Consider the following 24,451-nt stretch of genomic DNA (forward strand, 5'->3'; position numbering starts at 1 on the left):
CTGGGTTTTCATTGGCAAGGCCAACTGACAAAAACCACTGGAGGCTAGACTGAGGTATAACCAGTTCCCCCTTTCCTCTCTTTTCTTCCTTTCCTTTGAGCTCTACGGGGAACTGAACTGAGGTCTGCATTCATGTTAGGCACACACTCTACCAGGGAGCCATGTCCCTTGACCTGTCTTGCAGTTTTCACTTTTGACACACGGGTTTTGTCAAGTGGCAGAGACTTTCCTTCAACTTCCTTTGTCGCCAGACCTTGAACTTTCCACGCCCTACCTCATCCCCCGCACTACCTGCTGCCTTTGAACCATTGGTCCTCCTGTCCATGCCTCCGAGTGCTAGGGTCATAGGCATGGGTCACCAGGCCCATTTTGAACAGTCATTCTTAACCATCCCACCACTGAGGGGGTCTTTTCCTTCTGAGTTTCTGCAGACACACACAAGTTAGATCTAGCTGGGCATAAAAATTACTCCTGCTGAGGACACAGCTCTGTGGTTACTTCTGACTAGCCAAGGGGAAACTAAATCTTTGCCATAGAAAGAATTGTCTGTCATCACTTTTATCAAATAACCAAACAGCATCAGGAGACAAAAGTGACATTAATGGCTTCCTAATGTGAAGCAATACGAATGACACAGGAAGGGCTCAAGCCTCTAGCATCTTGCAACTTAAAGAGAATTCAAGATCTAGACAACAAAATCAATGCACAACACAGCCCATTCTTCATCGCAAGTGGCTTGGCCTCTTAAAGGAAAACAGAAGGGCTGAAGAGATGGCTCAGCAGTCAAGAGAAGAGGACCTGAGTTTGGTTTGAACACACATGTCCAGAGGCTTACAATCACCTGTAATTCCAGGGAATCAGTTCCAGGGAATCTGAGATCGTCTTTTGGCCTCAATGCACACAGAGACACACAGATATGCACATAGTTTTTTGAAAGATCGTATTGTTGAGAGAAGATTAATTAGATTTTTAAAAAAAGAAATTAAAACCAACCTTACATGGGACAATATTCTGGCTTGAAAACAAACGTAAAAGGCATGGAGAAATATGTGTATTGCCAGTGACTGGCTGATAAGTGACAGTAGGGAGTAACTGTGCAGACAGGTGTGATAATGGGCCTCACAAGTCCACATGTCATGTAAACACTTAGAATTGGAATGCATTATGTTCAAATTAGTTTTGAGACTAATCAAACTTTTAGAAACTGCTGTTGCCCAAAAGCTCCAACTCTTGGCTTGGGCCCAGAAGGTTACTGAAAAGGACAAAAGTCTGGTACCTTCATTTGCATCTGTCTCCTGACCGACTACACAAGCATGTTAATCTCTCAAATGCTGTATGATATTAACCCATGTTATTCCTGTTTGAGGATGACTAAGCAGAGTGAAGTGAGACACTGTACCAGAGACAGAAGGACATCCTTTCTAAAACATCTATCCAGGTTACCCCAAAGTCCATGTTCCAGTGAAGTGGCAGTATGAAGAAGTTTAACAGAAACAGAACAAAGAAAGACATACATATATCAACATGCTGTTCAAATACATTGGTGGAAACATTACAGAACAGGGGAAGTCTCAGCTACAGGCTTCAGATGCTATCTGACAGCATTAGCCTTTGGGTAGGTGTGTATGTCTGTACTTTCTAAAGGATCTACTTCACAGTCACAAAGCCCACATAGAGGAAGGCAATACATGGCTACCAAGGGGGTTAAACATGGCCCAGATAATGTTGACTGAGGACCTGGGATGTTCCAGTCTCTCCACACTTAGAGATCTAAATAGCTAGCCATTCAGAGGGAGGCCCTCTTTCCCGGAGCTGTGTCTCAGGAAAGACTATTATTACTGTTGTTGTTAAAAGATTAATCTTATAGACCTGACCATTTATGTCATAGTGAAATCCACACACTATCTCCAGGCTCTGCTGTGTGTGACAATGCTACAGGCACGGAAGAGAGAAACTGAGAATGTTTCCTTGTTCATTAGTGGCTCTGAAATAAGTTCTTGTGCCCCAGCTGTTTGAGGAAGGGGACTGACAGCAAATTTCACTTAAGCTTTGGCAACTGAGATGCCTGACCCCTTCATAACAGCCCAGCCACCATATCAGGCAGTAGGTCTAACTGGAAGACAATTTGATTTTAAAGCAAAATTTAAGAACTAGTGAGCAAAATGTTTACTCCCAGTGTTCACAGGCTGGGGAGCTTTTGGATACGCCCAGCTTGCGTTCCCAAGGACGCTTTCCACATCCACACGGGTGGATAAGTAACCTTGAAAATGTTGAGAAAAATAGAAGTCACGAAAGCTCTTTTGCTTTGGTTTGCTTAGGAGTTAGGTCTTGCAACTTAGCTCTGACTGGCCGCAAACTCTCAGTAATCTTTGTTCTCGGTCACCTGGCTTATGCCCTGCTGCGCAAGCAGTTAAATTCCTGCTCAAAATTTCAGAAGCACCGGCACTCTTTCGCTCTCAAGCAACGTTTGACGCTCAGTGTATACTGAAGCCATACGGATCTGACTCTCCGAGTAAAGGTCACAGCTGACTGCGGGGAAACGTCCGCTGCGCCCTCTGGCCTGGATTCGGGTCCAGCTCCCCCGTGGAGCCCTCCCTACAGACCTTTGGAGCTCGAGTGGCGCAGGCCGGCCAGCTATCCCAGGATGCCCAGGCTCCCGCCAGGATTGGGTCCCTCAGTCTCCTGGGCGGGGTCAGAGCCGGGACTTCCCTCCGCGGACACTGCCCCAGCCCACGCCCCCCGTGGGCGGGGCCGGGATGCACAAGGCGGGCTGCCTGGCGGAGAGCGGAGCTAGCGCAGCGGAGAGTCATCATGGCAGCGGCGTTTCGCAGAGGCTGCGGGGTGAGCGGGTGCCGGCCGGGCGGGAGCGGGGGGACGTGGATCCGCGCTGCCCTCCGGCCGCTGGCCCCTGCAGGCGTGGTCCTGAGGACCTGCTCCGCCCTCGGCCGGGGGTCCCTGTTATCCACCCTTCCGGACTCCGGTGGGAACCCGGCGTCAGAACCCTGCTCCAGCAGAGGGGAGTACTCGCAGCAAACTTTCAATACAGCCCCACCCCAGGAAGGCATCAGGGTGTCCTTCGGCAGCTACGGGTGTGAACAGGCTGTGGTCCTGGGTGTGCGCAAGCCAGGTTTAGGGTGCCCGCGTTTTGTAATGTGCGGGCACCCTTCCAGAAAACGGAAGGGAAGAGAACGCACCCAAGGACTTTTGTGAAGTTTGTCTGTACACTGCAGCATTTCGTCTTCTAAGCTCTGTTGTGCCACTAGATTCTTGATACCCTACAGGTTATCGATATATTCAAACAAGCATTCCATTCATGCCACCTAAAACTGGATTAAAATTGCCTTAGAGCCCCAAAGCAGTAGTTTTAGGATTTACAATTATTTTATTGTCTTGATTGACTCTTTTCCCCCATTGCTTTACAATAAGGAGAAATTGAAAGGTTTTTAAGTTTATGTTTAATTGTGACAACAGAACGAAAGGTTTCTTGGTACCTCCAAGGACAGGTGAAGGAAGCCTAGCCCCATAACTAATCAGAAAATGCGTATTCCTTTCTCTGTTTTTGCTATAAAGCTAAGACTTTATTTCTAAGGAAAGTGTTTAGTTGTGTTGTTGTTGCAGATTTGAGGACTAAAGTCAGTGTTGTTTCCATATTGGAAGTCTGTTGTTTTGGCAGACAGCCAGGAAGAATAATAGGCAGTACTTTTATGATTACAGAATGTCATCTTTACTGCCTGTTTATATCGGATCTCACCTTGTAGATCAGGCTGGTCCAGAGTTTACAGCTTTCCCTCTGCCTTCCAAGAGCTGCTACTTTGGCCTGGATATCTTATTTTAATAATATCTGAATTATCCACTAGGATTAGTGAGCCCTATTATTCAGGTGTGTATTCAGAACTGTTCTGAGATGGGTGTTTGCAGAAACTAGGACTAAATGTTGCAGCCCTAGTTTCTTTTTATTTTTTGGCATTTATTTTATTAATTACAGTTTGTTCACTTTGTATCCCAGCTTTAGCCCCCTCCCTCGTCTCCTCCAATCCTTCCCTCCCCCTTCCACTGATAGGGGAGGTACCATACAATGGAAAAAAGACAGCATCTTCAACAATGGTGGTGTTCTAACTGGATGTCTACATATAGAAAAATGCACGTAGATACATACTTATCACCCTGTACAAAACTAAAGTCTTAACTGGATCAAAAACTCAATATAAAACGAGACACACTGAACCTGTTAGAAGAAAAAGTGGGGAAGAGCCTACAACTCATTGGTACAGGAGACAACTTCCTGAACAGAACAGCAACAGCACAGGCTCTAAGGCTCTAACAATCAACAAATGGGACCTCATGAAACTGAAAAGCTTCTGTAAAGCCAAGGACACTGTTGTCAGAACAATGCTAACTTCTTAACCATGTGCTGTTTCTTTATTATTTCTATTAAGCCATCTCTACCCACACACTTGCACATGCATGCGCGCACACACACACATCAGGCGAGGGTTTCCAGTGAGCAACTGATTATGGTTTGTTCTTGTCGTTCAGTTTTTGCTACTCTTGCGGAGGGCCCAGTTTGCTTCCCAGTACTGAAGTTCCCAGCTCACAACTATCTAACTCCAGCTCCAGGCAATCCCACACCTTCTGGCTTTTTTGGGCACTCTACGCATATATGTAGACACATACAAATGACAATAAAATAGGAAGTTAAATAACAGTTCCTTCATGGATAGATGTCTGTCTAGCTGCTAATTGACATTTGAATTCTAATTTATGTAGCATTGACTTTATAAACAGAGCTCTTGAATAAAAGCAGCCGTACCAATGCCTAGCTCACTTGTGATGGACACTATAGGTAATAATTTGGGTGTGGGTGTGTCTGTGTGGACCTCTAAGTACATAAAGCAGGAGTGGTGGCTAGAAGACAGCAGTGTCAGGCGTTTTCCTCCCACTGCGTGGGTTCCAGAGCTGAAGCCAGGTCCTTGTCTACACAGTGAGCAATTTATCCACGGAGCCACCTCGGTGGCCTAGCCAGTGTTCTTTATTTTGGTATGAAGTTTATCAAATTTACTTGTGTGTATTTTTTCCAGGTCCTGAGAAGCGTTTCCTACTTTGAGCGCCGAGCACAGCACAGGAAAGCATCACTGAAGCAGGAGCCGGGAGTGGGGTTTAGTTTTGGTCCGCGCTCCATCCCATCCTTTGACTTGGAAATCTGTGTCTGGAATGTTTGTCTGTTAGTGAGTAGAGCCAGTCGCCGCCCACAGGTGGCGCTTGGTTGTGGCTCTTGGTTCTTCTGTTTATAGCATTCTTTCCTACAGCGCCTGTGCGTTCAGGAGTGTTGGCTGTATCTATAGTATTCCTCCTCTTTTTGCTCTTCATCTGGATAGCCCAGATAAATGAATATCTATCTATGAATATCTGTGCCTTGTCTTCAACTTACAAGTTAAATGTAGCCAATACTTTCTTTTTCTTTGGAGGTAGACTCACTGTATAGCTCTGCGGGGCTGGAGCTCTGTGAAGAGAGGCAGGCCAGGAACTCACAGATCAGGCAACCCCTCCCTCCCTAGTCCTGAGATTAAAGGTGTGAGTAGTCAGGCCGGCCTCAACAAATGCTTCTCTAAGCACGGTTTCAATTCAGTTATGTAACAAGATTAAAAAAAAAAAAGGCTCAATTTATCCAATTTATCAGCAGCTGATAGCATTAGTTTCTCGGGCCTGCAGCCAGGGAGAGTGTGGAGCTGCAGGAAGAGGCGACATTTGTCTTCCCTTTTATAAGCTGAAGCATTCAGGTTGAAAATGTGATGTAAATCCTTGTTTTGCTGTCCTTCACACCCTAAAGGGTTTTTGTTTTGTTTTGTTTTGTTTTTGTTTCAAATGTTTACCTTTCCTCTAGCCAGGAAATCATTTTGTCTGCTCACTTCATCTCTGAAAAGTTATAAGGCTGAGCTGGCCCCTTGGCAGTCTGAAGGCTGTCCAGGGTTATTGGATTATTTCAAGTATACTTGAGTAAAAATACATCTTAGATAGATATAATGTATACACACACGTGTATAAACCCAGGGAGTCACCTCCTCCCTCTGCCTTTGTCTCCTGCTCTTTTGCTCCTTCTTTGGTATTTGTACTCACTTTTACTAGCAGTGTACTGAAACAGCAACAACAACAAAAGCGCATGCCAGTCTTAAAGGAAGACTTTACGTTTTCGAGGTGTCTGGCTGTGTGAACAGCTGGCTGGAGCACACAGAGTGCCACCCTAGTCTCCTTGTCTTCCCGATGATGAGGGACCTGATCCTCCTTTTTACCTCCCGTGGCCCTACAAATGATAACTGCAGTCATAAATATTCCCCCTTTTTTTTAATTTTTTTTTTTTTTAAGATAGGGTGTATCCCTCTCTGGCTTGGAACTCACATGGTAAACCAGGCTGGCCTTGAACTCACAGAGATCCTCCTGCCTTTGCAGTCTGGGCACTGGGTATAAAGGTGCGTGCCACCCCACCTGGCTCATTCTTATATGCTTTGGCTCTTACTCTAATTGTCTGAAATACCCAATACGACCTTCAACTGCCCCCACCCTCGTGCAGGGAATGGAATCCAGGGCCTCGCACAGGATAGGTAGGCAGGTGCTTCAGCACTGAGCTTTATTCCAGCCTTACTTTTCACACACATGCACCCGCGTTGAAACGCTAGATAGCACAGCTCTACAAAAGTGCCCTTGGCAACCTACATTTACCCCAGGGGTCTACACAACATAGTCACCCCACTAATTTTACAATAACTAGTTTTATTTTGTATAAATGAATTGTTTGAATATGGCCTGTTGGTAATACAGAAGGTTTTTTAATGTGGTTATTATTTTTGGAGAAATTTCTCATTGATTTTACCAGTTTATGTGTGAGAACTTATATTCTTAAATCTGTTGGGGTTGAAAAGCAAAGTGAAACTTAAATTATGCTGCTGATGTTCTTCTGTAACTCTCTGAGACAAGTTTTATTACTGCGTGCTGACTGGGTGTGTCCCATTTCTTTAGACGCGCCCTGAGGTCAGAAGCGATCAGAAGCGTATCTCACGATGAATACAAACCTCCACATCCCAGCCTCGAGGGCTTGTTTCTTCAACCTGATTTCCTCTTTTTGATGTTCTCAAAATAATTTTCCCTTAGAGTTGACTGAACAGCAGAAGGAATTTCAAATAACTGCTCGAAAGTTTGCCAGAGAGGAAATAATCCCAGTGGCTGCCGAATACGACAGAACTGGTGAAGTAGGTATCACCGCGCAGGGAGAACCCGGGCACCGCGAGATCGTGTGACCAGCGGGGTTGCCGGTGCAGTATAACCGTGTTCCTTCTCCCTTCAGTACCCGTTCCCTCTAATTAAGAGAGCCTGGGAGCTTGGCTTGATCAACACACACATTCCGGAGAGTTGTGGTAAGCCCCCTTTACATGGTTAGTCCTAAAATTAAAGACCCCTCATTCTCTGAAATGCTGTCGCCGGTCAGTGCCCTCTGCCTCTGTTTCCCTCTTTGGAGAGCACAGTGCTTGCCTGCTTGGGAGCCTGGTCCTCGGTTCAGAGCACAGGCATCTTCCCCGCATCTGGCTGGTTTTGAGTGTGCTGAGTGTTTGTTCTTCACATTGTAACACTCGGCGCCGTAGGTGGTCTCGGACTGGGAACTTTCGATGCGTGTTTAATTACCGAAGAGCTGGCGTATGGGTGTACAGGGGTGCAAACTGCCATTGAAGCGAATTCTCTGGGGGTAAGTTACTAAGAAAATAATTAACCTGGGGCTGGTGAGGCCACTCAGTGGCTCAAGGCTCCGCCCCGGGAACCGTGTGATGGGAGGGGACAGCGGACTCCCCCCAGTTGTCATCTGGCCTCCATAATGAAGCTTGTGCACACATATATGTACACACGTGCACACATGTACAAAGTAAGTAAAATTACAGTTTAAGAAGATGTTAACGAGACACTAACAGTGAAGTTGGGTTCATCGCCATAAAAAAACGATAAGGAAGAATTGCTACCTAGCCTGGAGTTGTGATTGCACAGCTTTATCTCTGTGGCTTTGTTGTCACAAATGAGTTCCGGGTCCTTGGGAGGAAGCTGTACACTTTGGCTAAGTCCATGGAAATTCTCGGGCAAGGGCGAGGCCTGGGGCAGCCCAGATGCCATCCTGTGGGCCTGCTGCTCAGTTGCCATGCTGAAATGTACCAAGCATTGCAGGAGGTGTGCCATACATACGAAGGCACATAAGTTAATCTGTGAGCATCTTATGTCACCAGTCTTTGGATACAGCAAGCCACACCTGTAACTTTAGGAGGAGTGTATGATAGTAACTGTGTCTTCTTGCAAATGCAAGGCTTTGAATTTACTCCTTTCGGGGAGGCAGGTAGTTCTTTTTTACTTGTTGAACTGTGTTTCTGTAACTAATAAAATATCTTGCTCTTTTCATGTTGATTCTCCTTGGTAGCAAATGCCTGTGATTATTGCTGGAAATGATGAACAAAAGAAGAAGTATTTGGGGAGGATGACGGAGCAGCCAATGATGTGTGTGAGTATGCTCCACCGGGCTTCGCTCCCCTTTCCCAGTGAGTGGACCAGGAGCTGCTGGCTCTGATCTTCAGGGAAGACAGAAGTCAGCAGGCACTTAGGGCTGTCAAGAAAGTGTCTCTGCAATCCCCATAAGGGAGAATCCACTTGTTTGTGGATTCCAGAATGGTGTCGTGCTTGTCCTGCTGCTTGCTTTCAGAATGTGGTGGTGGCTGCAGCTCCAGAAGCGAGCAGTTGTGTGGGCTCCTTGTTTGCTTGCAGCTCAGGCTGTCCTTCAACTCTCCCAGAGAGAAACTGCTTCATTTATCATTCACAATGCCCTTGTCTGGGCAGGGTGGTGCACACCTTTGATCCCAGCACGTGGGAGACCGGAAGAACTCTGCCCCATCTCTGTGCTGTCACTCTGACTCCCCCACTCTCTCTTTCTTCAGTGCATCCCACTATCCTTGAAATCACTGTGTAGCCAAGATGACCTTGAACTCCTGTTAGTGCTGGGATCACAGATGGGTACTACTGCCCATATCCAGTTATGTTGTGCTGGGACTGAACCAGGGTCTCATGTGTGCTAGGCTATGTCCCAGCCCTATCCTGTTTCTTATCCTCATCTCATGCAGTTATTTCTAAAGAGAATACTTAGTTTCTCACTTTTTTTCTTTTTCTACAGAATATTCTTTCTGTTTGAGATTTGACTTAAGCATCAGCTCAGGGACGCGGTTTCTCAAATCCTGGGGTTTAATGCCTACACTTAGCACAGTTACCCTGTCACCCTGTGAAAATCTCAAGTGCAGGCTGCCTTTCAGCTCTGGTTTTCCTATCTTGTTTTAAAGCCTACTACACAGGAGATACTCAGCAAATATGCAAATAAATCAGCATATATTAAGTTGAATTTAATTATTTTGTTTAACTATTTTCTATAGTTCATTGGTATCCCATGAAGTTAAAATGTTTTAAAATATTAAATGTTTTAACATTTGAGCAATTTTTTGATTTTCTAAGAACATTGTGATTTTAGGCATTCATTTATAATACTGCCTTCAAAGACAAAATGCAGGGGCCAGGGTATAGCTCACCGGTAGAACATTTGCTTAGCACACTTGAGAACTGGAGTTCTATCCTAGAACCACAAAACAAATGAAATAATACTATTGCCAGATAGTCACAGTTTAATAAGTAACATTGAATTGTTTTTCTTTTGTCTGTGTATCCAAGGCCTACTGTGTTACGGAGCCCTCAGCAGGCTCTGATGTGGCTGGCATTAAGACCAGAGCAGAGAAGAAGGGAGATGAGTACGTCATCAACGGCCAGAAGATGTGGATAACCAACGGCGGGAAGGCTAACTGGTATGCTGCTTCCCGACGGCGCGTCTCCCAGGCTCCCTTTCTTGTTTTCTGTTTAAGCCTTCTCAGGTAAGGCAAGCTGTAGTGTTGAGACTGGAAGGTCCATCCGAGGTTATGAATGTCTCAGTGACTCAGGCTCTATTTTAAGACCTAGAGCTATTTCTTCCAGATTAACTTAAGTCTAACGTGTAAAGTGCAGTAAAAATAGCTAGTCTTCCGGACTGTGTCAGGCAGGCCCCGCTGCCCATCCTGCACTAGCCCTTCCTCACTCGAAGGGAAGCAGAAAGTGCAGTAGGGTGTTGTTCTGATTCTGGGTGGATTTGCAGCTCTGGGATTGAACCTGCAGCTCTGCATGCCAGGCAAGCCCTGTGCCGTAGTACCCATCCCCAGCAGAGGCTCGGGGTTCTGAAAACCCGGGCCACAGGGCTGGGGGTTAGCTCTGCGGTCACGTGCTTTTCTAGCATGCAAAGCCCTGGATTTGATCCCAGCATCATACAGAAATAAAAAAGCAAGCCATTGATGGTAGTGCACACCTGTAATTCTAGCACTTGGAGCAAAGGTAGAAGGAGCAGGAAGTTGAAGGTTATCTTCAGTTACATAGCAAGTTCAAGCCAGCCTGGGCCACATGAGACCGTCTCAAAAAAAAAAAAAAAAAAAAAAAAGACAAAAACATCAGTTTATATGCAAAAGAGGGCAGTGTTTGATGTTGGTAAAATCTAAAACTTGCAGATGTGTAGGTCTAAACATAACGATATAATGTTCCATTAAACATCAAAAGCCATTTACATAAATACAGAATTTTGAGAAAACTACTTGATCATTTGTTAAAGAGGAACGCTTAATAAGCCGCTATAAATTTTGTGGGAAGGCAGAAGTAGGGCGGAGATGCATGCATGGACGGTGATTTCAGGCTGAGGAAACAGAAGCACAACCCCAGCCAGGAGTGAACACAGTTGAGACCAAGGACAGTCCAGAAGCTGCTAAGTGATCTGTTAGGGGAAGCCTCTGGAACATGCGTAGACACATTTTGTCTGGGTCAATTTGAAATAAGCTTAGAATGTAATTATTGAAATAGTTTGTGTAAAGAGGAGCAGAGCTGGGGCAGTGGCACGTGCCTTGGAGCATCAGCACTTGGGAGACAGGTAGGGATATCAGAAGTTCAAGGCCACACTGAGAGATTGACAGGTCGGTAGGCAGATAGACAGACAGACAGATAAACAGGTGGATAGACAGAGCGATGGACAGATATATGATAGACAGACGGTTAGATAAACAGGTGGGTAGATAGGCTGAAGGAAAGATAGGGGATGGATAGGTGATAGGTTCCATTTGACTAAGATCAAATGGAGTACACTTGAATGGTTACTTCAGAAAGATGGTTTAGAATTAATTTAGAATGAAAGTTAGAAAAATGTAAGCCCTGACTAATTATAAGGACAGTCATTCCAGTAATAGGACCCACATGCATTGTCTTAGAAAATAGTGTTTTTACCTACTGTTATAAGTACATGACACAGACCTACGAGGGTCAGGGGCTGACTTAGTTGCCTCCATTCCTGTGAGGAGACCATTACCAAGACAACTCTCAGGAAAAAGCATTTCACTGGAGGCTTGCTCACAGCTTTAGAGGCTAGTCCACAGCCATCATGGCAGAAAGCAGACAGGCACAGTGCCGGAGCTTAGCTGAGAGCTTTACAACCTGATCTCAGGCAGCAGGAAGACAGAGAGAGGCTGGACCTGGCTTGGGCTTCTGAACCCTCAAAGCCCATTCCCAATGACACGCTTTCTCCAGCAAGCCAGCCCACCAATAAGGAAGACCTTTTAATACTTCTCACTCAAACAGTTCCACTCCCTGCTGGCTAAACATTCAGATATGTACGCCGATGGGACCGTTCTCACTAAAACTACCGTAGGAGATTACGGTACTAATTTTCCTGTCTGAAAAGAAAGATTGTCTTTTGTTTGTTTTTGTTTTGTTTTGTTTTGTTTTGTTTGATAGTTTCACTCTGTAGCTCAGGTTAGTCTGAAAATCACTGTGGAGCATAGGTTGGCCTCACACTCATGGTGATCTTGCCTTACCCTCCCAAATGCTAGCATCATAGGTGTGACCAGCACAGCTGTGACCCAGCACAGCTGCCTCTGAAGAAGTTCTCCATCTGTATGTTTCTGTGACGTGCAGTGGGAAAGGCATCCCACCTTGGGGGAAGAAGTTCTCCATCTGTATGTTTCTGTGACGTGCAGTGTGGAAAGGCATCCCACCTTGGGGGACTGCACAGCTCACCAAATGGTAGCTCATGGTGCAGAGACACAAAGGCTGGGGATGGGATTAACAGAATTACTTAGTATCCTCACATCAGCAAGTAATAAGCAAGTAAAAAAGCCATGACAATTGAACAAGACAAATATAACAATGCAACTAAATAATAATAGTTTTAAGAACTGACTATAATTCTTCCCAAAAAAGACAAGTTCAGTGATTCATGAAATTAGAAAATAAATTTCTGTCTTTCTCTATCACTAAATAAAACCATAGTCGATGATAAACTAATAAATTACTGGGGTTTTTAGCATAAAAATAAATTCATTGCATAAGAAAGAATAAAATACTCAGTCTCTCTCTCTTTTTCAGTACTAGCACGGACACAAGGCTCACTGTGGATTCTACCTCTAAGCCATTTGGCTTTTTTGTCCTTTTTTATTTAGTTTTATTTATATATTTATTTATTACAATTTATTTACTTTGTATCCTGGCTGTGACCCCCTCCCTCATCTCCTCCCAGTCCCACCCACCCTCCTCCCCCTATGCCCCTTCCCTAGTCCACTGTTAGGAGAGGACCTCCTCCCCTTTTATCTGACCCTAGCCTATATGGTCTCATCAGGATTGGCTGCATTGTCTTCCTCTGTTGCCTGGCAAGGCTGCAACCCCCAGGAGAGGTGATCAAAGACCCAGCCACTGAGTCTATGTCAGAGACAGCTTCTGTATCCATTACTAGGGAACCCACTTGGAGACTGAGCAGCCTATGGGCTTCCTTTGAACAGGGAGTCTAGGTCCTCTCCATGCATGGTCCTTAGTTGGAGTATCAGTCTCTGCAGGGCCCCCTGGACCCAGGTATTTTGGTTCTGTTGTTCTCCTTGTGGAGTTCCTGTCCCCTCCAGGCCTTTCTATCTCCTTCTTCCATCAGGATTCCAGCACTCTGCCCAAAGTTTGGCTATGAGTCTCAGTATCTCCTTCGATACCCTGGTGGGTAGAGTCTTGAAGAGGTCCTCTGTGGAAGGGTCCTGTCCTGTTCCTTGTCTTCTCCTACTTCCAATGTCTATCCTGTTTGCCCTTCTAAAGGAGGATTAAGCATCTTCCCTAGGGTCCTACTTGTTGTTTACTTTCTTTAGGGCTATGGATTTTAGTACATTTATCCTTTTATAAGGGCTCCCAAAAACTCAGTCTGTATCAGGATATAAAGAAAAGTAGTTTGGATATGGTGGTTCAGAAAAGGAACTTGCTTTTTTTTTCTCCCTCATACTTCATTTCTTCTAAATCTTTCTGGGAAAAGTCTTTCTGCGGGAGAGCCAGTAAATATTGCTAATAATTGAGGCAGAGCTTGAACACTGCTGTGCTGCCAGCCCTCACAGCAGCAGGAGTGACGTCTGTGCTCGGCTTGCTGTTTGCTTGTCCTGTGGGACCTAAGACTGGCCCAGAGAGGAACATTCCAGCTCCAACACACAGTTTACTGCTACATTGTCTCTGCAGAAGGAATTTTTACGAATAACTCTCCCAGACCCCAAAGTTAAGAACCACGTTAGTTGGGGAATAGATGTTTGAGTGCTCTGGTAAAACTGGTACCTGTGCAAGTTTAGAAGACCATCTAACTCTTCATCCTCTCTTCTGTCAAGTGGGGATAGTGACACCGGGGTTTGGGGGTGGGGGAGTACTGAGAGAGCAGTTACCGTGTGGTGTGCCTTATTATAATTGCCTTCATTGTGGGTTTGTGTGCATTAGGTATTTTCTTTTGGCACGCTCAAACCCAGATCCTAAAGCACCTGCTAGTAAAGCCTTCACTGGGTTCATTGTGGAAGGTGACACCCCAGGGATACACATTGGAAAGAAGGTAAGCAGTCCGTTTCTTAACGGTTACCTCCATAAGTACAATTTCAGCTGTGTCAAAATTGTTTCCGTTAATGAGAATGTTTTTAAGTTGGAATATGAATCCAGTTGCATCTTGATGATATCGGGACATAATTTCTATGTCACTGAGAAATCTTTGAAGTCATTTAGAAAGATGAGCTCTCTAGAGGCAGACCACGTTCATGTCGGCTGTAGGTGTGCATGGAAGCCAGGGTGCCATGACACTGCCCCATGGTGGAGGGTAGAACCCGGAGGACTCCTCCCTCCTTCCCACTGCATCGGCACAAGCTTTGGCTAGAACAGGTAGAGCCATGGGATATAGGTGGATTACTCACTATCCCACAGCCTTAACAGAAGCGTCTGTAGTTTGAAAGCACGTGAGGGTGTCTGTCAATGGCATGGGATGTGGGAGGGAGAGAGTGTTAAATAACCCACTGAGCATCCAGTCTCATGGGAGCAGAGGGTAAAAGATGTCCCAACAAGTGAAAGAAATGGCCTAAGTCGTCCTGCTGAGAGCTCACAGACGCGGCTTAAGATTGAAACGGGGAACGAAGTGCTTTCGCAAAATGAAGTTTTCAGAAAAAAATATCAGTGATGAACAATGTCTGCGTCTATGGCAAAGAGGAAATTGTAGAAATCAAGCCAGAGTCCCAAAGGTTACTGGAACAAATTGTCTTCCTCCTCCATATGGAAAGGTGAACTACCTGGTCAGATGCTGGAGCTGGTCTCCTCAGGCCGAACTGGAAAGACAAACTTTAGTTGCTAGTTAATATGAAACAGATTTCTAAGGAAACGTCGATGTTTACAGAACCCTCTGTTGTGACTAGATCTCTTTAGAAATGTGTTGCTTTGGTTTGTAAAATGTGTATTCGCTTCTGCCAGGCATGGTAGTGCCCACTCTTTGTCCCAGTACTCCAGAGGCTGATGCAGGAGGATCACAAATTCTAGGCCAGCCTGGACTAGGTACTGAGAGTGTCTCAGGAAGGGAGGCTGGGGCAGGACTTCGTTAGGTCACAGCAGTGTAAAGGCTGGACGCCAGGTGCTGTTTACTTCAGTCTGATGGTCACCGACTACAGAGACCGAGATCTAAATAAATGATTTACCGAGTCCCAAAGGCAGGAGGCAGCCTGAGATCAATGCTGGGGTGTGTTACTGACAGACTCTTGTAGGACTGTGGCCTGGGCAACTTCTGGTGCCACAGCATGCTTTATTTTAAGGAGAAAATGTTGAAGGCAGACTTCACCTTACAAATAGAGTACTGACTCCCACGTATATACAGAGTAGAGTGCTGTGGGCAGTCACTCTTCTCCCAGAGACTGGTGTTCGTGTGTTTGTGTGGCAGATCGTGTGCTCCCCCTTAAGAATGGTTCCTGGCAGCCTCAGGCCCCACCTGTGCCCGTCTTCCCTAAGTGGAAGGAACCTCGGAGCTTGTGCTTCACCAGTGGCAAACTGGTGACAACTAATGTTGTCTTGCTGTTTCGAATCTCATTTGCACTTAGGAAAGCCTATCTGAATCAATATTTATTACTGAGTGCACACTGTATGCTGGGTAATGATAAAAATTTCTACCCCTGCGGACTTACTTTCCAGTGGGAGGGGGTCGCAGATATTTTATTAGCCACTTAGCCTCCTAAAGTGTTCTTTTAAACAAATGGCTATTTGTAAATCTGTGAGATTTGGTTTGTCAAAAGGTTTTGTGTCTTCGAAACTATATGCTTTGAGATGAGTCTAAGAAGCATTTTGGGTTTTTTGGTTTGTTTGTTTTAGTTATTTGGTTTTGTACTTTTAGCCTATTTGAGATAGGGTCTCGTTGTGTAGTTCTGGCTGTCCTGGACTCACTGTAGACCAGGCTGGCTGGAACTCACAGAGATCCTGCTTACCTCTGCCTCAAGAGCACTGGGATTAATTAATGAGCCGGGTATATATATATATATATGCATTGCATGTAAAAGACCCGGCACTATGCACAGTTTCCAGGGTCCACTAAAAATCTTAGAACACACCCCTCAGAGGGTGCCTACACAAAACAGGGCAGGGTTGGAGTGTGTAAGGGCGCTTCTCATCAAATGTGATGCCTTGGCTTCTGTTCCCAAACCCACATGGTAGGAGGAGAGAAGCAGCTCCCATAAGACATCCCTTGATGTCCACACGTGTTCTGTGCCAGGATTATGCCCCCCCCATACCATAAAAAGTAAATACATGTCCCCGCAAAAGTGGGAAAGCAAAATCCATAATTTTCTCAGTACATCATTTTGCTGAAGATTACATTCTCTAAGCTTGTTCACAAAATGACGTGACATTCCACTAAGCAAAGGCAGCCTTCAGACCTCGACAAAGTACAGTCGTCATACAGAGCTTTAGGTTAGTGCTGTTCCAGTGTGTGAGATACTCTTTTGATCAGGGGCTGGCACATACTTCTAGAAAGATCCTGTTTAGAAACCTACCAGGCTTTGCAGGCCTGCGATCTCCCACACAGCTCAGCTCTGCCACTCTAGTCGAAGGGCGGCTGCAGAAGATGGGCAGAGACAGGAGTATTTGGAGTCTGTGGAAGCTCAATTCACCGAGCAGGTACTACAGGCTCAGCTTTGCGGCCCTGCTTTAGGTAACTGCAAAAAGGCACAAAGGAATCTCTGCTTGAGTCCCCTCAAGTCCTCCCAGGAGCCTGCCCTGACTTAGGTCTCCAGTTTGTTACAGAGACGCCTCCACCCTCAATCTTTCTTTTCTCTGCAGGCCTTCTGTCCTCTCACCCTTGCACTCCTCAGCCTTGTTCTCCACCCTCTTAACTCTTTGTGCCCCTTCTCCTATCTTGTTCCCTTTCTTCAGCTACTGTCTCTGTCTATTCTGGATAAAGATAGAGCAGAGATTGAGGGAATGCCCGCCCAATGCCTGGCCCAGCCAAAGGCCCACTGTATCGGAGAGTGCCAACCCCTGAAACTATGAATGATACTCTGCTAAGCTTACAGACAGAAGCCTTACAGAGTTGTCCTTTGAGAGAATCTACCCAGCAGTGCCTCAAAGGAGATGCTGAGACTCACAGCCAAACATTGGGTGATGCATAGGGAGGCTTGTGGAAAAGTGGGAGGAAAAAGAAAAGGATGTGGAGGTGACAGGAGCTCTACAAGAAAACCAACAGAGCCAACTAACCAGGGCCCAGAAGGGTTTGCTGAGACTGAAGCATCAACCAAGGATCGTGCAGGAACTGGGCCTAGGCCCCCTACAAAGATATAGCAGATGGAAAGCTTAGGCCTCATGTGGGTCCTCTAGTAGGGGAAGTGGGGACTGCATCGGCCAGGGTCTCACTTACCAGTTACCAGCTTTTTGATCACTTCCTCCTGGTGGGACAGCCTTGCCAGGCCACAGGGGAAAGGACAAGATCAATCCTGATGCAACCTGATGAGGTGGGGTGGATGGGAGAGGGGGAGGATAGGAGGGTGGAACTGGGAGGGGTAGAGGATAGGGCTACAGGAAGGATATAAAGTGAATTTTTTACAAAAAATTTTTAAAGACCCAAAGGAATGATCAACACTAACAGTTTCTTATGTGATCTTCCTAGGAATTAAACATGGGCCAGCGATGCTCCGACACAAGAGGAATCACCTTTGAAGATGTCAGAGTACCTAAGGAAAATGTGTTAATCGGTGAAGGAGCTGGTTTCAAGATTGCCATGGGGGCTTTTGATAGAACCAGACCTACAGTAAGCTGATCATGTTGGTAGGAGCTTTGGTTTGTAGTTTTCAGCGAGTAGATTCATTCTGACATTGTATGTATGGTGTTGCTGCTTTTTTAGTAACAGTGGAGAGGTTATCACTTGTCCTATGTATAGTTCAACTTCTTTTGCTGCTCAGAGTGGAAACTTTTTTAGCAGATGCTAAAAGGTTCTCTGCTAGATTTCTAGGAAGTTCACCCCTACCTTGACTGTTCCTGTTGATTGTGGGTCGCTGTGTATTCTGCTGCACACTTAGCATGTGTGCGTGGAAGGCTCCCTGGTTAAACAGAAAGAACTTGTCTAGGCTGTGAGCCCGTTTATTTGTTCACTTACTTATTGCATGGGGCAAACCCAGGGTCTGCTGAAGACCAAGCATGCGCTCTATACTGAGCTGCGCTCCCAGCCAGGTTCTCTCTCCCACTTGCGTGACACTACTGCCTGTTTGTGTTGTCCTTCACCACACAGAGAGTCAAGCCGTGTGGCTGATGACAATGTTTGCTTCACACAATATTAATATTGTAGGTAGCAGCTGGCGCTGTTGGGCTGGCCCAGAGAGCTCTGGATGAGGCTACAAAGTATGCCCTGGAGAGGAAAACATTCGGAAAGCTGCTCGTAGAGGTAATAGTTTGTTCTCTCGATTTCTCTCTGTGAGAGTGTGTGTGTGTGTGTGTGTGTGTGTGTGTGTGTGTGTGTGTGTGTGTGTGTGTTCACCAGAGAGTGTGCCCTGCATCGAGACCAGATTATTATCCTGGGTGTCCTTCTGCTGTCACTGCCCTGGGGCTCACAGGTTTGGTTAGGTGAGCTCTGGGATCTTCCTGTGTCTGCGGCTGGTGCCAGGATTCCTGGCTGGCGCCTCTGAACCCAGGTTTTTCATAACAGGTTCTGGGGAGCTGAACTCCGGTCCTCATGCTTCTATAGTAAGCATGTTGCTGACAGCTACCGACCCTGCTCGAGGAGGAAATCTTATCAGTGTGCTTGCTTGGTTGAAATTTGAAGACACTCATTTCATCTAAATATTTAGAAATTATCTTCAAAGAATAAAATCTTCTTCTCCTTTTTGTTGGGAAGAAGATTCTATGGTCTCGTCACTCTTGCCTGTGAGGGTAGATTTCTTTTGGCGGCAGCTCACAGTTGTTCACCCTATAAATTATATTAGGAAAAGCTTTTATCTAAGAAGTGCCTTCTGTATAACTGAACTATGTGATATATTTTAATATATGTTCTCAGTAAACATGGCTTTGTTAGGCCAGGCAGGCCTGTGTATAGACCAGGCTGCCCTCAAACTCACTTGAGATCCACCTGTCTCTGCTTCCCGGGTGCTGGGCTAAGGCGTGTACCATGTACCTGGCTCCATGATTATTTCCCTTAGTAGTGACTGACCTTCCCTTCACTTCTTTCTGCCTCAGCTCTCTCTTCAGTGAAGTTGGAGTGGTGAAAGATGATGTTGTCTGATTTCATCCGGTCCTGTGGCTCTGAGCATTTCTTTGTGTTCTCTCTCTAGCTTTGGCTTCCGCACTGGGCACCATGCTAGGATTTAAAGATGGCTCCTTAACTTTTGTTGGTGATTCTCAAACCTAAGCTCACTTCCAGTCCCTCTTCTCTTTCCTTCTTCATTAACATTTTATTCTCAAAATTCAGGAGGCAGGTGGGATTCATTTTACCTTTTGTTTGTTTGTTTGTTTGTTTGTTTTTTGAAACAGGGTTTCTCCATGTAGCCTTGGCTGTCCTGGACTCACTTTGTAGACCAGGCCGTCTCAAACTCACAGAGATCCTCCTGCCTTAGCCTCCTAGGATGCTGGGATTACAGGTGTGCGCCACCATGCCCAGCTGCAGGTGGGATTCTTAAGCCTGCATAGTGGTCTTCTATCAACATTTTGCTGTCCTCTCTACCTTATTCTTTCCCCAAATCTGCTCTTTCATCTCTTTTACCTCCTCATGGATTTCAATCAAACACCTCCCTCCATTTGTTCTACGCTGTGACACCTCCAACGTACAGCCTCCCCAGCGTTACATTGTACATGGGCTGTTGCCCTTACTGTCTCATCAGAAGCTGTTCCGTGTGACATGCAGTTTCTGTTTTTAGCTTTAGTCTTATTTAACAAGTGGTCACTGAATATCTACTATATTAACACTTTGGGTGCTTTCTTCATTGCAGGCATGGAAAAAGTGTGGTGCATGTACCTACCAGCTCATTTCACTGCCCCCCAGTACAGTGGGGTAGATACTGTCATTTCCCTTTATCACATGTGAGAACATTAGGCTCAACTAATAAATGACAGAACCAAGAGTGTAATCCCGGCACTTGGGCAGAGGCAGGCAAATCTCCTAAGTTTGAGGCCAGCCTGGTCTATAAAATGATTCCACAATATTCAGGGCTACACAGGAAAGCCCTGTCTCAAAAGACCCAAAAGAGAAAAAAGAAAAAAAATAGATACAGAAACAGATAACAGGGTATTGGTGGGAAACTTGGCCAATTTGCTCAGGGTCTGTTAGTTTTGCAGATTCATGCTGATTGTCCTGATCACAAATTGGTGGCCATATATTGTGTTAACGTTAGGGAAAGCTAGCTGCAACTTTTCTCCAAGTTCATAAGTAGTGCAAAATAAAATGTAAAAAAAGTTTCAGAAAACAATTACAAATACTGCCAATAGATACCCTTTAACTGTTTTTCCCCCTTAATTCTAGCACCAAGGAGTTTCATTTCTGCTCGCAGAAATGGCGATGAAAGTTGAACTCGCTAGACTCAGTTACCAGAGGGCAGCTTGGGAGGTTGACGCCGGTCGCCGGAACACATACTATGCATCTATTGCGAAGGCCTTTGCCGGAGACATCGCCAACCAGTTAGCTACGGATGCTGTGCAGATTTTCGGAGGCTACGGATTCAACACAGAATACCCTGTGGAAAAGCTGATGAGGGATGCCAAGATCTATCAGGTGAGCTCTACAATGTTGTTTCTGAGGCAACAGATATTCACAAATGACAACAGTAGACTTCAAGCCATTGGTAATAGTGACATTTGGACCTGCGAAATGGCTCAGGGGGGAAAGGCACTTGCCACCAGCCTGACAACCTGGGTTGGATTCCTAGAATCCACATGGTTCAAGAAGAGAACTGACTCCTAAAAGTTGTTCTGTGAGCTTCACATGAATGCTTAGCATGTATTCACCTAAACAATACATGTAAAAGTACTTAAATAAGGGCTAGAGAGAAGGCTCAGCGGTTTAGAGCACTGGCTGCTCTTCCAGAGTTCCTGAGTCAATTCCCAGCAGCCACATAGTGGTTCCAAACCATCTATAGTGAGATCCGGTGCCCTCTGCTGGCCTGCAGGCAGAACTATGTATATATAATGAATAAATAAATCTTTTTTAAAAACAAAATCATTCTCAAAACAATATTTAAGTGTGATAAATGATAGTTATAGATTGGTGTGAGTCACATTTTATAACTAATCAACACATAAAAAGAATGTTGTTTCTTATTAATTGTAGCTGCTAAGAGGGAAAGGGCTGGACCAGTAAATGACAGTGTATCACACAGGCGTGTATCGCCAGTGTAATGCTACCTTCTTGGAGTCTTCAGATTTCAGCCAATACAATCTACATTTTTTGTCTCTGAGAAGTCTACATGCTTGTATTGTCTTGTGTGTTGGTCTGACATCTCTTGAATTAATTGAAACTGTACTTACAGTCAGAAGTTGATACTGATACTTGACTCTGAAATTAAATTGGCCATGAGAAAACCTGAGGGTGACTCTGTAAGAAAGACAGAGATGTGCACCTTCTCTTGTGGTTAGTTGTGGCCCAGAATTCCCGATACCCCACCTTGTCCTGCGCACCCTGGCAGATGATCTGACAGATTTGCTCATTGGAAGTCTGAGGAAGAGGCAAAATGCTGGAGTGAGGCATGTGGGCAACTGGTCAGTTTTTTGCTGCTGTTTTAATTCTGTTTTTTTGTTTGTTTGTTTTGATTTTAATCAGGATTATCCAATATTTTACCTTTTCTTTTCATGTCTGCCTTTTCTGGATGTCTATGACCTAATTTTCATACAACAGAAAAGCCTGTGTCATTAGCCCTAGAAAAGGAAAGCCCAAGAACAGTAACTATCAACACGGAAGACTATAGGGCTGGCCAGGCACTTTGGCAATTATGAGCACTGGCTGCTCTTGCAGAGGACCTGGGAGTATTCCCAGCAGCCACATGGGAGCTCACAACCATCTATAACAACAGTTCCAGGGGACCCGAGGCTTACAGGCACCAGACATGCATGTGGGCCACATCCATCCATGGAAGCAGAACATTGACATACGAAAATTAAAATACGTCACTCACAGTCTTGTCTTCCGAGTGGTCTGTCTCTACAGTCTAGTCCTTATTCAAGCACAGGAAAGCTGAGCACTGCGTTTGCACCCTATCCCACCTCGCCAGCCTTTCTTGAGCATTTTGCCTCTCCCAGAGGCTGAGGCTGTCTCTGTAAACCACTGGCTTGCCTCTACCACCCAAGAGTGAATGAACAAGCGAGGCTGAAAGGTTACAGCAGGAATGAGAGTGGGATACCAAGAATGAAAGCTGGCAGCCTCCAGTGTCTTGATTTCTTTAACAGTTCGTTAGGCAGCAGGGGAAAATCTTGTTTAATATGAAGAACAGAGAATGACTAAAGCAGATACGGCTAGAAACAGCTCAGAAAAGTTAGATAATAAATACTCTGGTAACACTAAACTTTAGATTTCCCAAACATTTTAAAATGAATACCTTTCTTTGATGTCTTAAGTCTGCCTCCTGACTTTGTAAAATAAAGTTTTATGACTTAATCTGTCCTCATAAAAGAACATTTTGCTTGTCAGCAGTGGTGCACACCTTTAATACCAGCACTGGGAAGTCGGAGCAGGCTTAGCTCTGTGAGTGTGAGGCCAACATGGTCAATAGAGTGCATTCCAAGACAGCCTGGGCTTCACAAAGAGAAATGCTGTCTAGAAAAAGAAAGAAATAAACAGATGCATGAATAAATAAATATATTACTTAAGCCGGGCAGTGGTGGCACACACCTTTAATCCCAGCGCTTGGGAGGCAGAGGCAGGCCTCTGAGTTTAAAAAAAAAAAAAAAAGTGAGTGAGTCCAGGACAGTCAGTGCTACACAGAGAAACCCTACCTCAAGAAATAGATAAATAACTTAAATAACATTTAAGTTTGGTGCAACCATAGGGCTGAAACATCAAATTAGTCCAGGTGTTTAAACTATTTTGTGTTTTTCTTGCAGATTTATGAAGGTACTGCACAAATTCAGAGGCTGATCATAGCCCGTGAGCACGTTGAAAAGTATAAAAAGTAAAGGAAAATTGCCACTGAAAGATGCTTCGTTCTCAGTAACTAAAGCTCAAGCACTGTTTATGCTTCAGAGAAAAACTAAGGCTTTTCTGTCTCCCCGAGGAAATCAGAAGAAAGATGAGTATTATGGGTCTGTACAATTTATTCCACTGGTGGAGTACTCCTCTCTTGAAGTTGGAGACTCTCTCCCGATGGCTTGGGCCTGTTGAGCGGCGAGTTGTCCCCAGTGCCGCTACCCCTCAGTTGTGTTCATTGGCTGTGTGATCTCCTAAGCACAGTGGAACATTCATGCTCATGCATGTGACAGGACTCTAACACACACTGAGACGTGGGGCAGATTTGGACCCATCAGACTCCAAAGACTAAGCAACATGTCCATGCTGATGTGTTCATTTTATAATGATTTAAAGTAGATTTACTTGGTTTTGCACAGAAGAGTAAAGAATCATATATTCATTTTCTTCCATTATAAAACTAAAAAATTTTCTGGAAAATCTTAATACTGAATCAACATTTCACCTGTCCTGTTTAAAATAAAGCTAACCTTAAATTATTTTTCTGTGACTCTTCAGGTTTATGCAAACCCTTGGGCTGTTGTACACAGTTGGGCTTCCCACACATGACTTTAAAAAGGAGCTGAAATAAAACAGTCATGTGTATGTGTTGTGTGTATGGTGCCATGTATGTGTGTGCAGTTTTATTCGATCTTACTATTAAAGACCACAGAAGATATAGACAGGAAATAATGGCCACAATTTGTGAGTATGGTATTGAGTGCTACAGTGGTATTAAGCTAAGTAGGGATGTTCTCTGATTCTTCTGTTCTTTGATGTCACCATGCATGGCGGCATCCCATATAGCAGAATACCTCCAACTTGCTATGTAGCCTAGGACAACCTTGAACCCCAATCCTTCTACCCACCCATACCTTCCAAGCACTGGGGAAGACTGTATTTTTAAAATGTTTTTCTTACTCCCAATTTCACCTTTAAAAGTATTAATGGAGTTAGAATTTTACTTCATCCTGAAGCATGAAGTCCTACACTAGCTAAGGTTTCATTCCTGGGCTGGTAAGATGCATTTGTGGGTAGGGAGGGCACTTGCCACTGTGCCTGGAAACCTGAGTTCAGTCCTGAATCCCATATGGTAGAAGGAGAGGAGAGACTCATTCAGATTGTCCTCTGACCTCCACAAGCACACTATGGCCTGCACAAGTGCACATACACACCACAAAATAAACAAATGTTAGAGACAACGACATCGTGGGCTGCAGAGATGGCTGAGTTTATAAAGTACTTGCTGCATAGCCAAGAGGAGCCAAGTGGATCCTTAGTTCCCACAGAGAAGGATGGTTTGGCTGTGTGTGTGTGTGTGTGTGTGTGTGTGTGTGTTCCTAGAGTTAGGGAGGCAGAGAAAGGTATATCCCTGGCGATGGCTGA

The 24,451-nt window shown here is 45.1% G+C and overlaps 1 protein-coding gene and 1 non-coding gene across 4 annotated transcripts; one reads left to right on the forward strand and one right to left on the reverse strand.

Moving 5' to 3' along the window:
• Positions 1 to 2,729: 2,729 nt before the first annotated feature.
• Acadm (acyl-CoA dehydrogenase medium chain) lies at positions 2,730 to 23,565 on the forward strand. Of its 3 annotated transcripts, XM_055614290.1 has the most exons (12): positions 2,730 to 2,841; positions 5,079 to 5,166; positions 7,144 to 7,241; positions 7,337 to 7,406; positions 7,632 to 7,732; positions 8,447 to 8,527; positions 9,736 to 9,866; positions 13,858 to 13,966; positions 17,537 to 17,677; positions 18,212 to 18,307; positions 20,375 to 20,623; positions 22,945 to 23,565. In XM_055614290.1, the coding sequence occupies exons 1-12, from the start codon at positions 2,812 to 2,814 to the stop codon at positions 23,014 to 23,016; spliced, it is 1,266 nt and encodes a 421-aa protein (XP_055470265.1). In that variant the 5' UTR covers positions 2,730 to 2,811; the 3' UTR covers positions 23,017 to 23,565. The 3 variants fall into 3 exon arrangements, with proteins under 3 accessions (XP_055470265.1, XP_055470266.1, XP_055470267.1); XM_055614291.1 differs by lacking the exon at positions 2,730 to 2,841 and having other exon boundaries at positions 5,085 to 5,225; XM_055614292.1 differs by lacking the exons at positions 2,730 to 2,841; positions 5,079 to 5,166 and adding an exon at positions 5,232 to 6,464.
• LOC129682201 (small nucleolar RNA SNORA15) lies at positions 6,103 to 6,242 on the reverse strand. The gene has a single exon (XR_008720947.1). It is a non-coding gene; the product is annotated as a small nucleolar RNA SNORA15 (small nucleolar RNA).
• Positions 23,566 to 24,451: the final 886 nt, after the last annotated feature.

This window comes from Psammomys obesus, unplaced genomic scaffold, assembly GCF_907164565.1.
Source record: "Psammomys obesus unplaced genomic scaffold, mPsaObe1.curated_primary_1811, whole genome shotgun sequence".
In the NCBI taxonomy this organism is placed as follows: Eukaryota; Metazoa; Chordata; class Mammalia; order Rodentia; family Muridae; genus Psammomys; species Psammomys obesus.

Bases quoted from the DNA above. Each gene is read 5' to 3' on its own strand.
- Acadm (XM_055614290.1), top strand. From the start codon at position 2,812: ATGGCAGCGGCGTTTCGCAGAGGCTGCGGG. The intron at 7,407-7,631 runs GTAAGCCCCCTT...TCGGCGCCGTAG, and splicing joins ACACATTCCGGAGAGTTGTG to GTGGTCTCGGACTGGGAACT. The intron at 7,733-8,446 runs GTAAGTTACTAA...TCTCCTTGGTAG, and splicing joins TTGAAGCGAATTCTCTGGGG to CAAATGCCTGTGATTATTGC.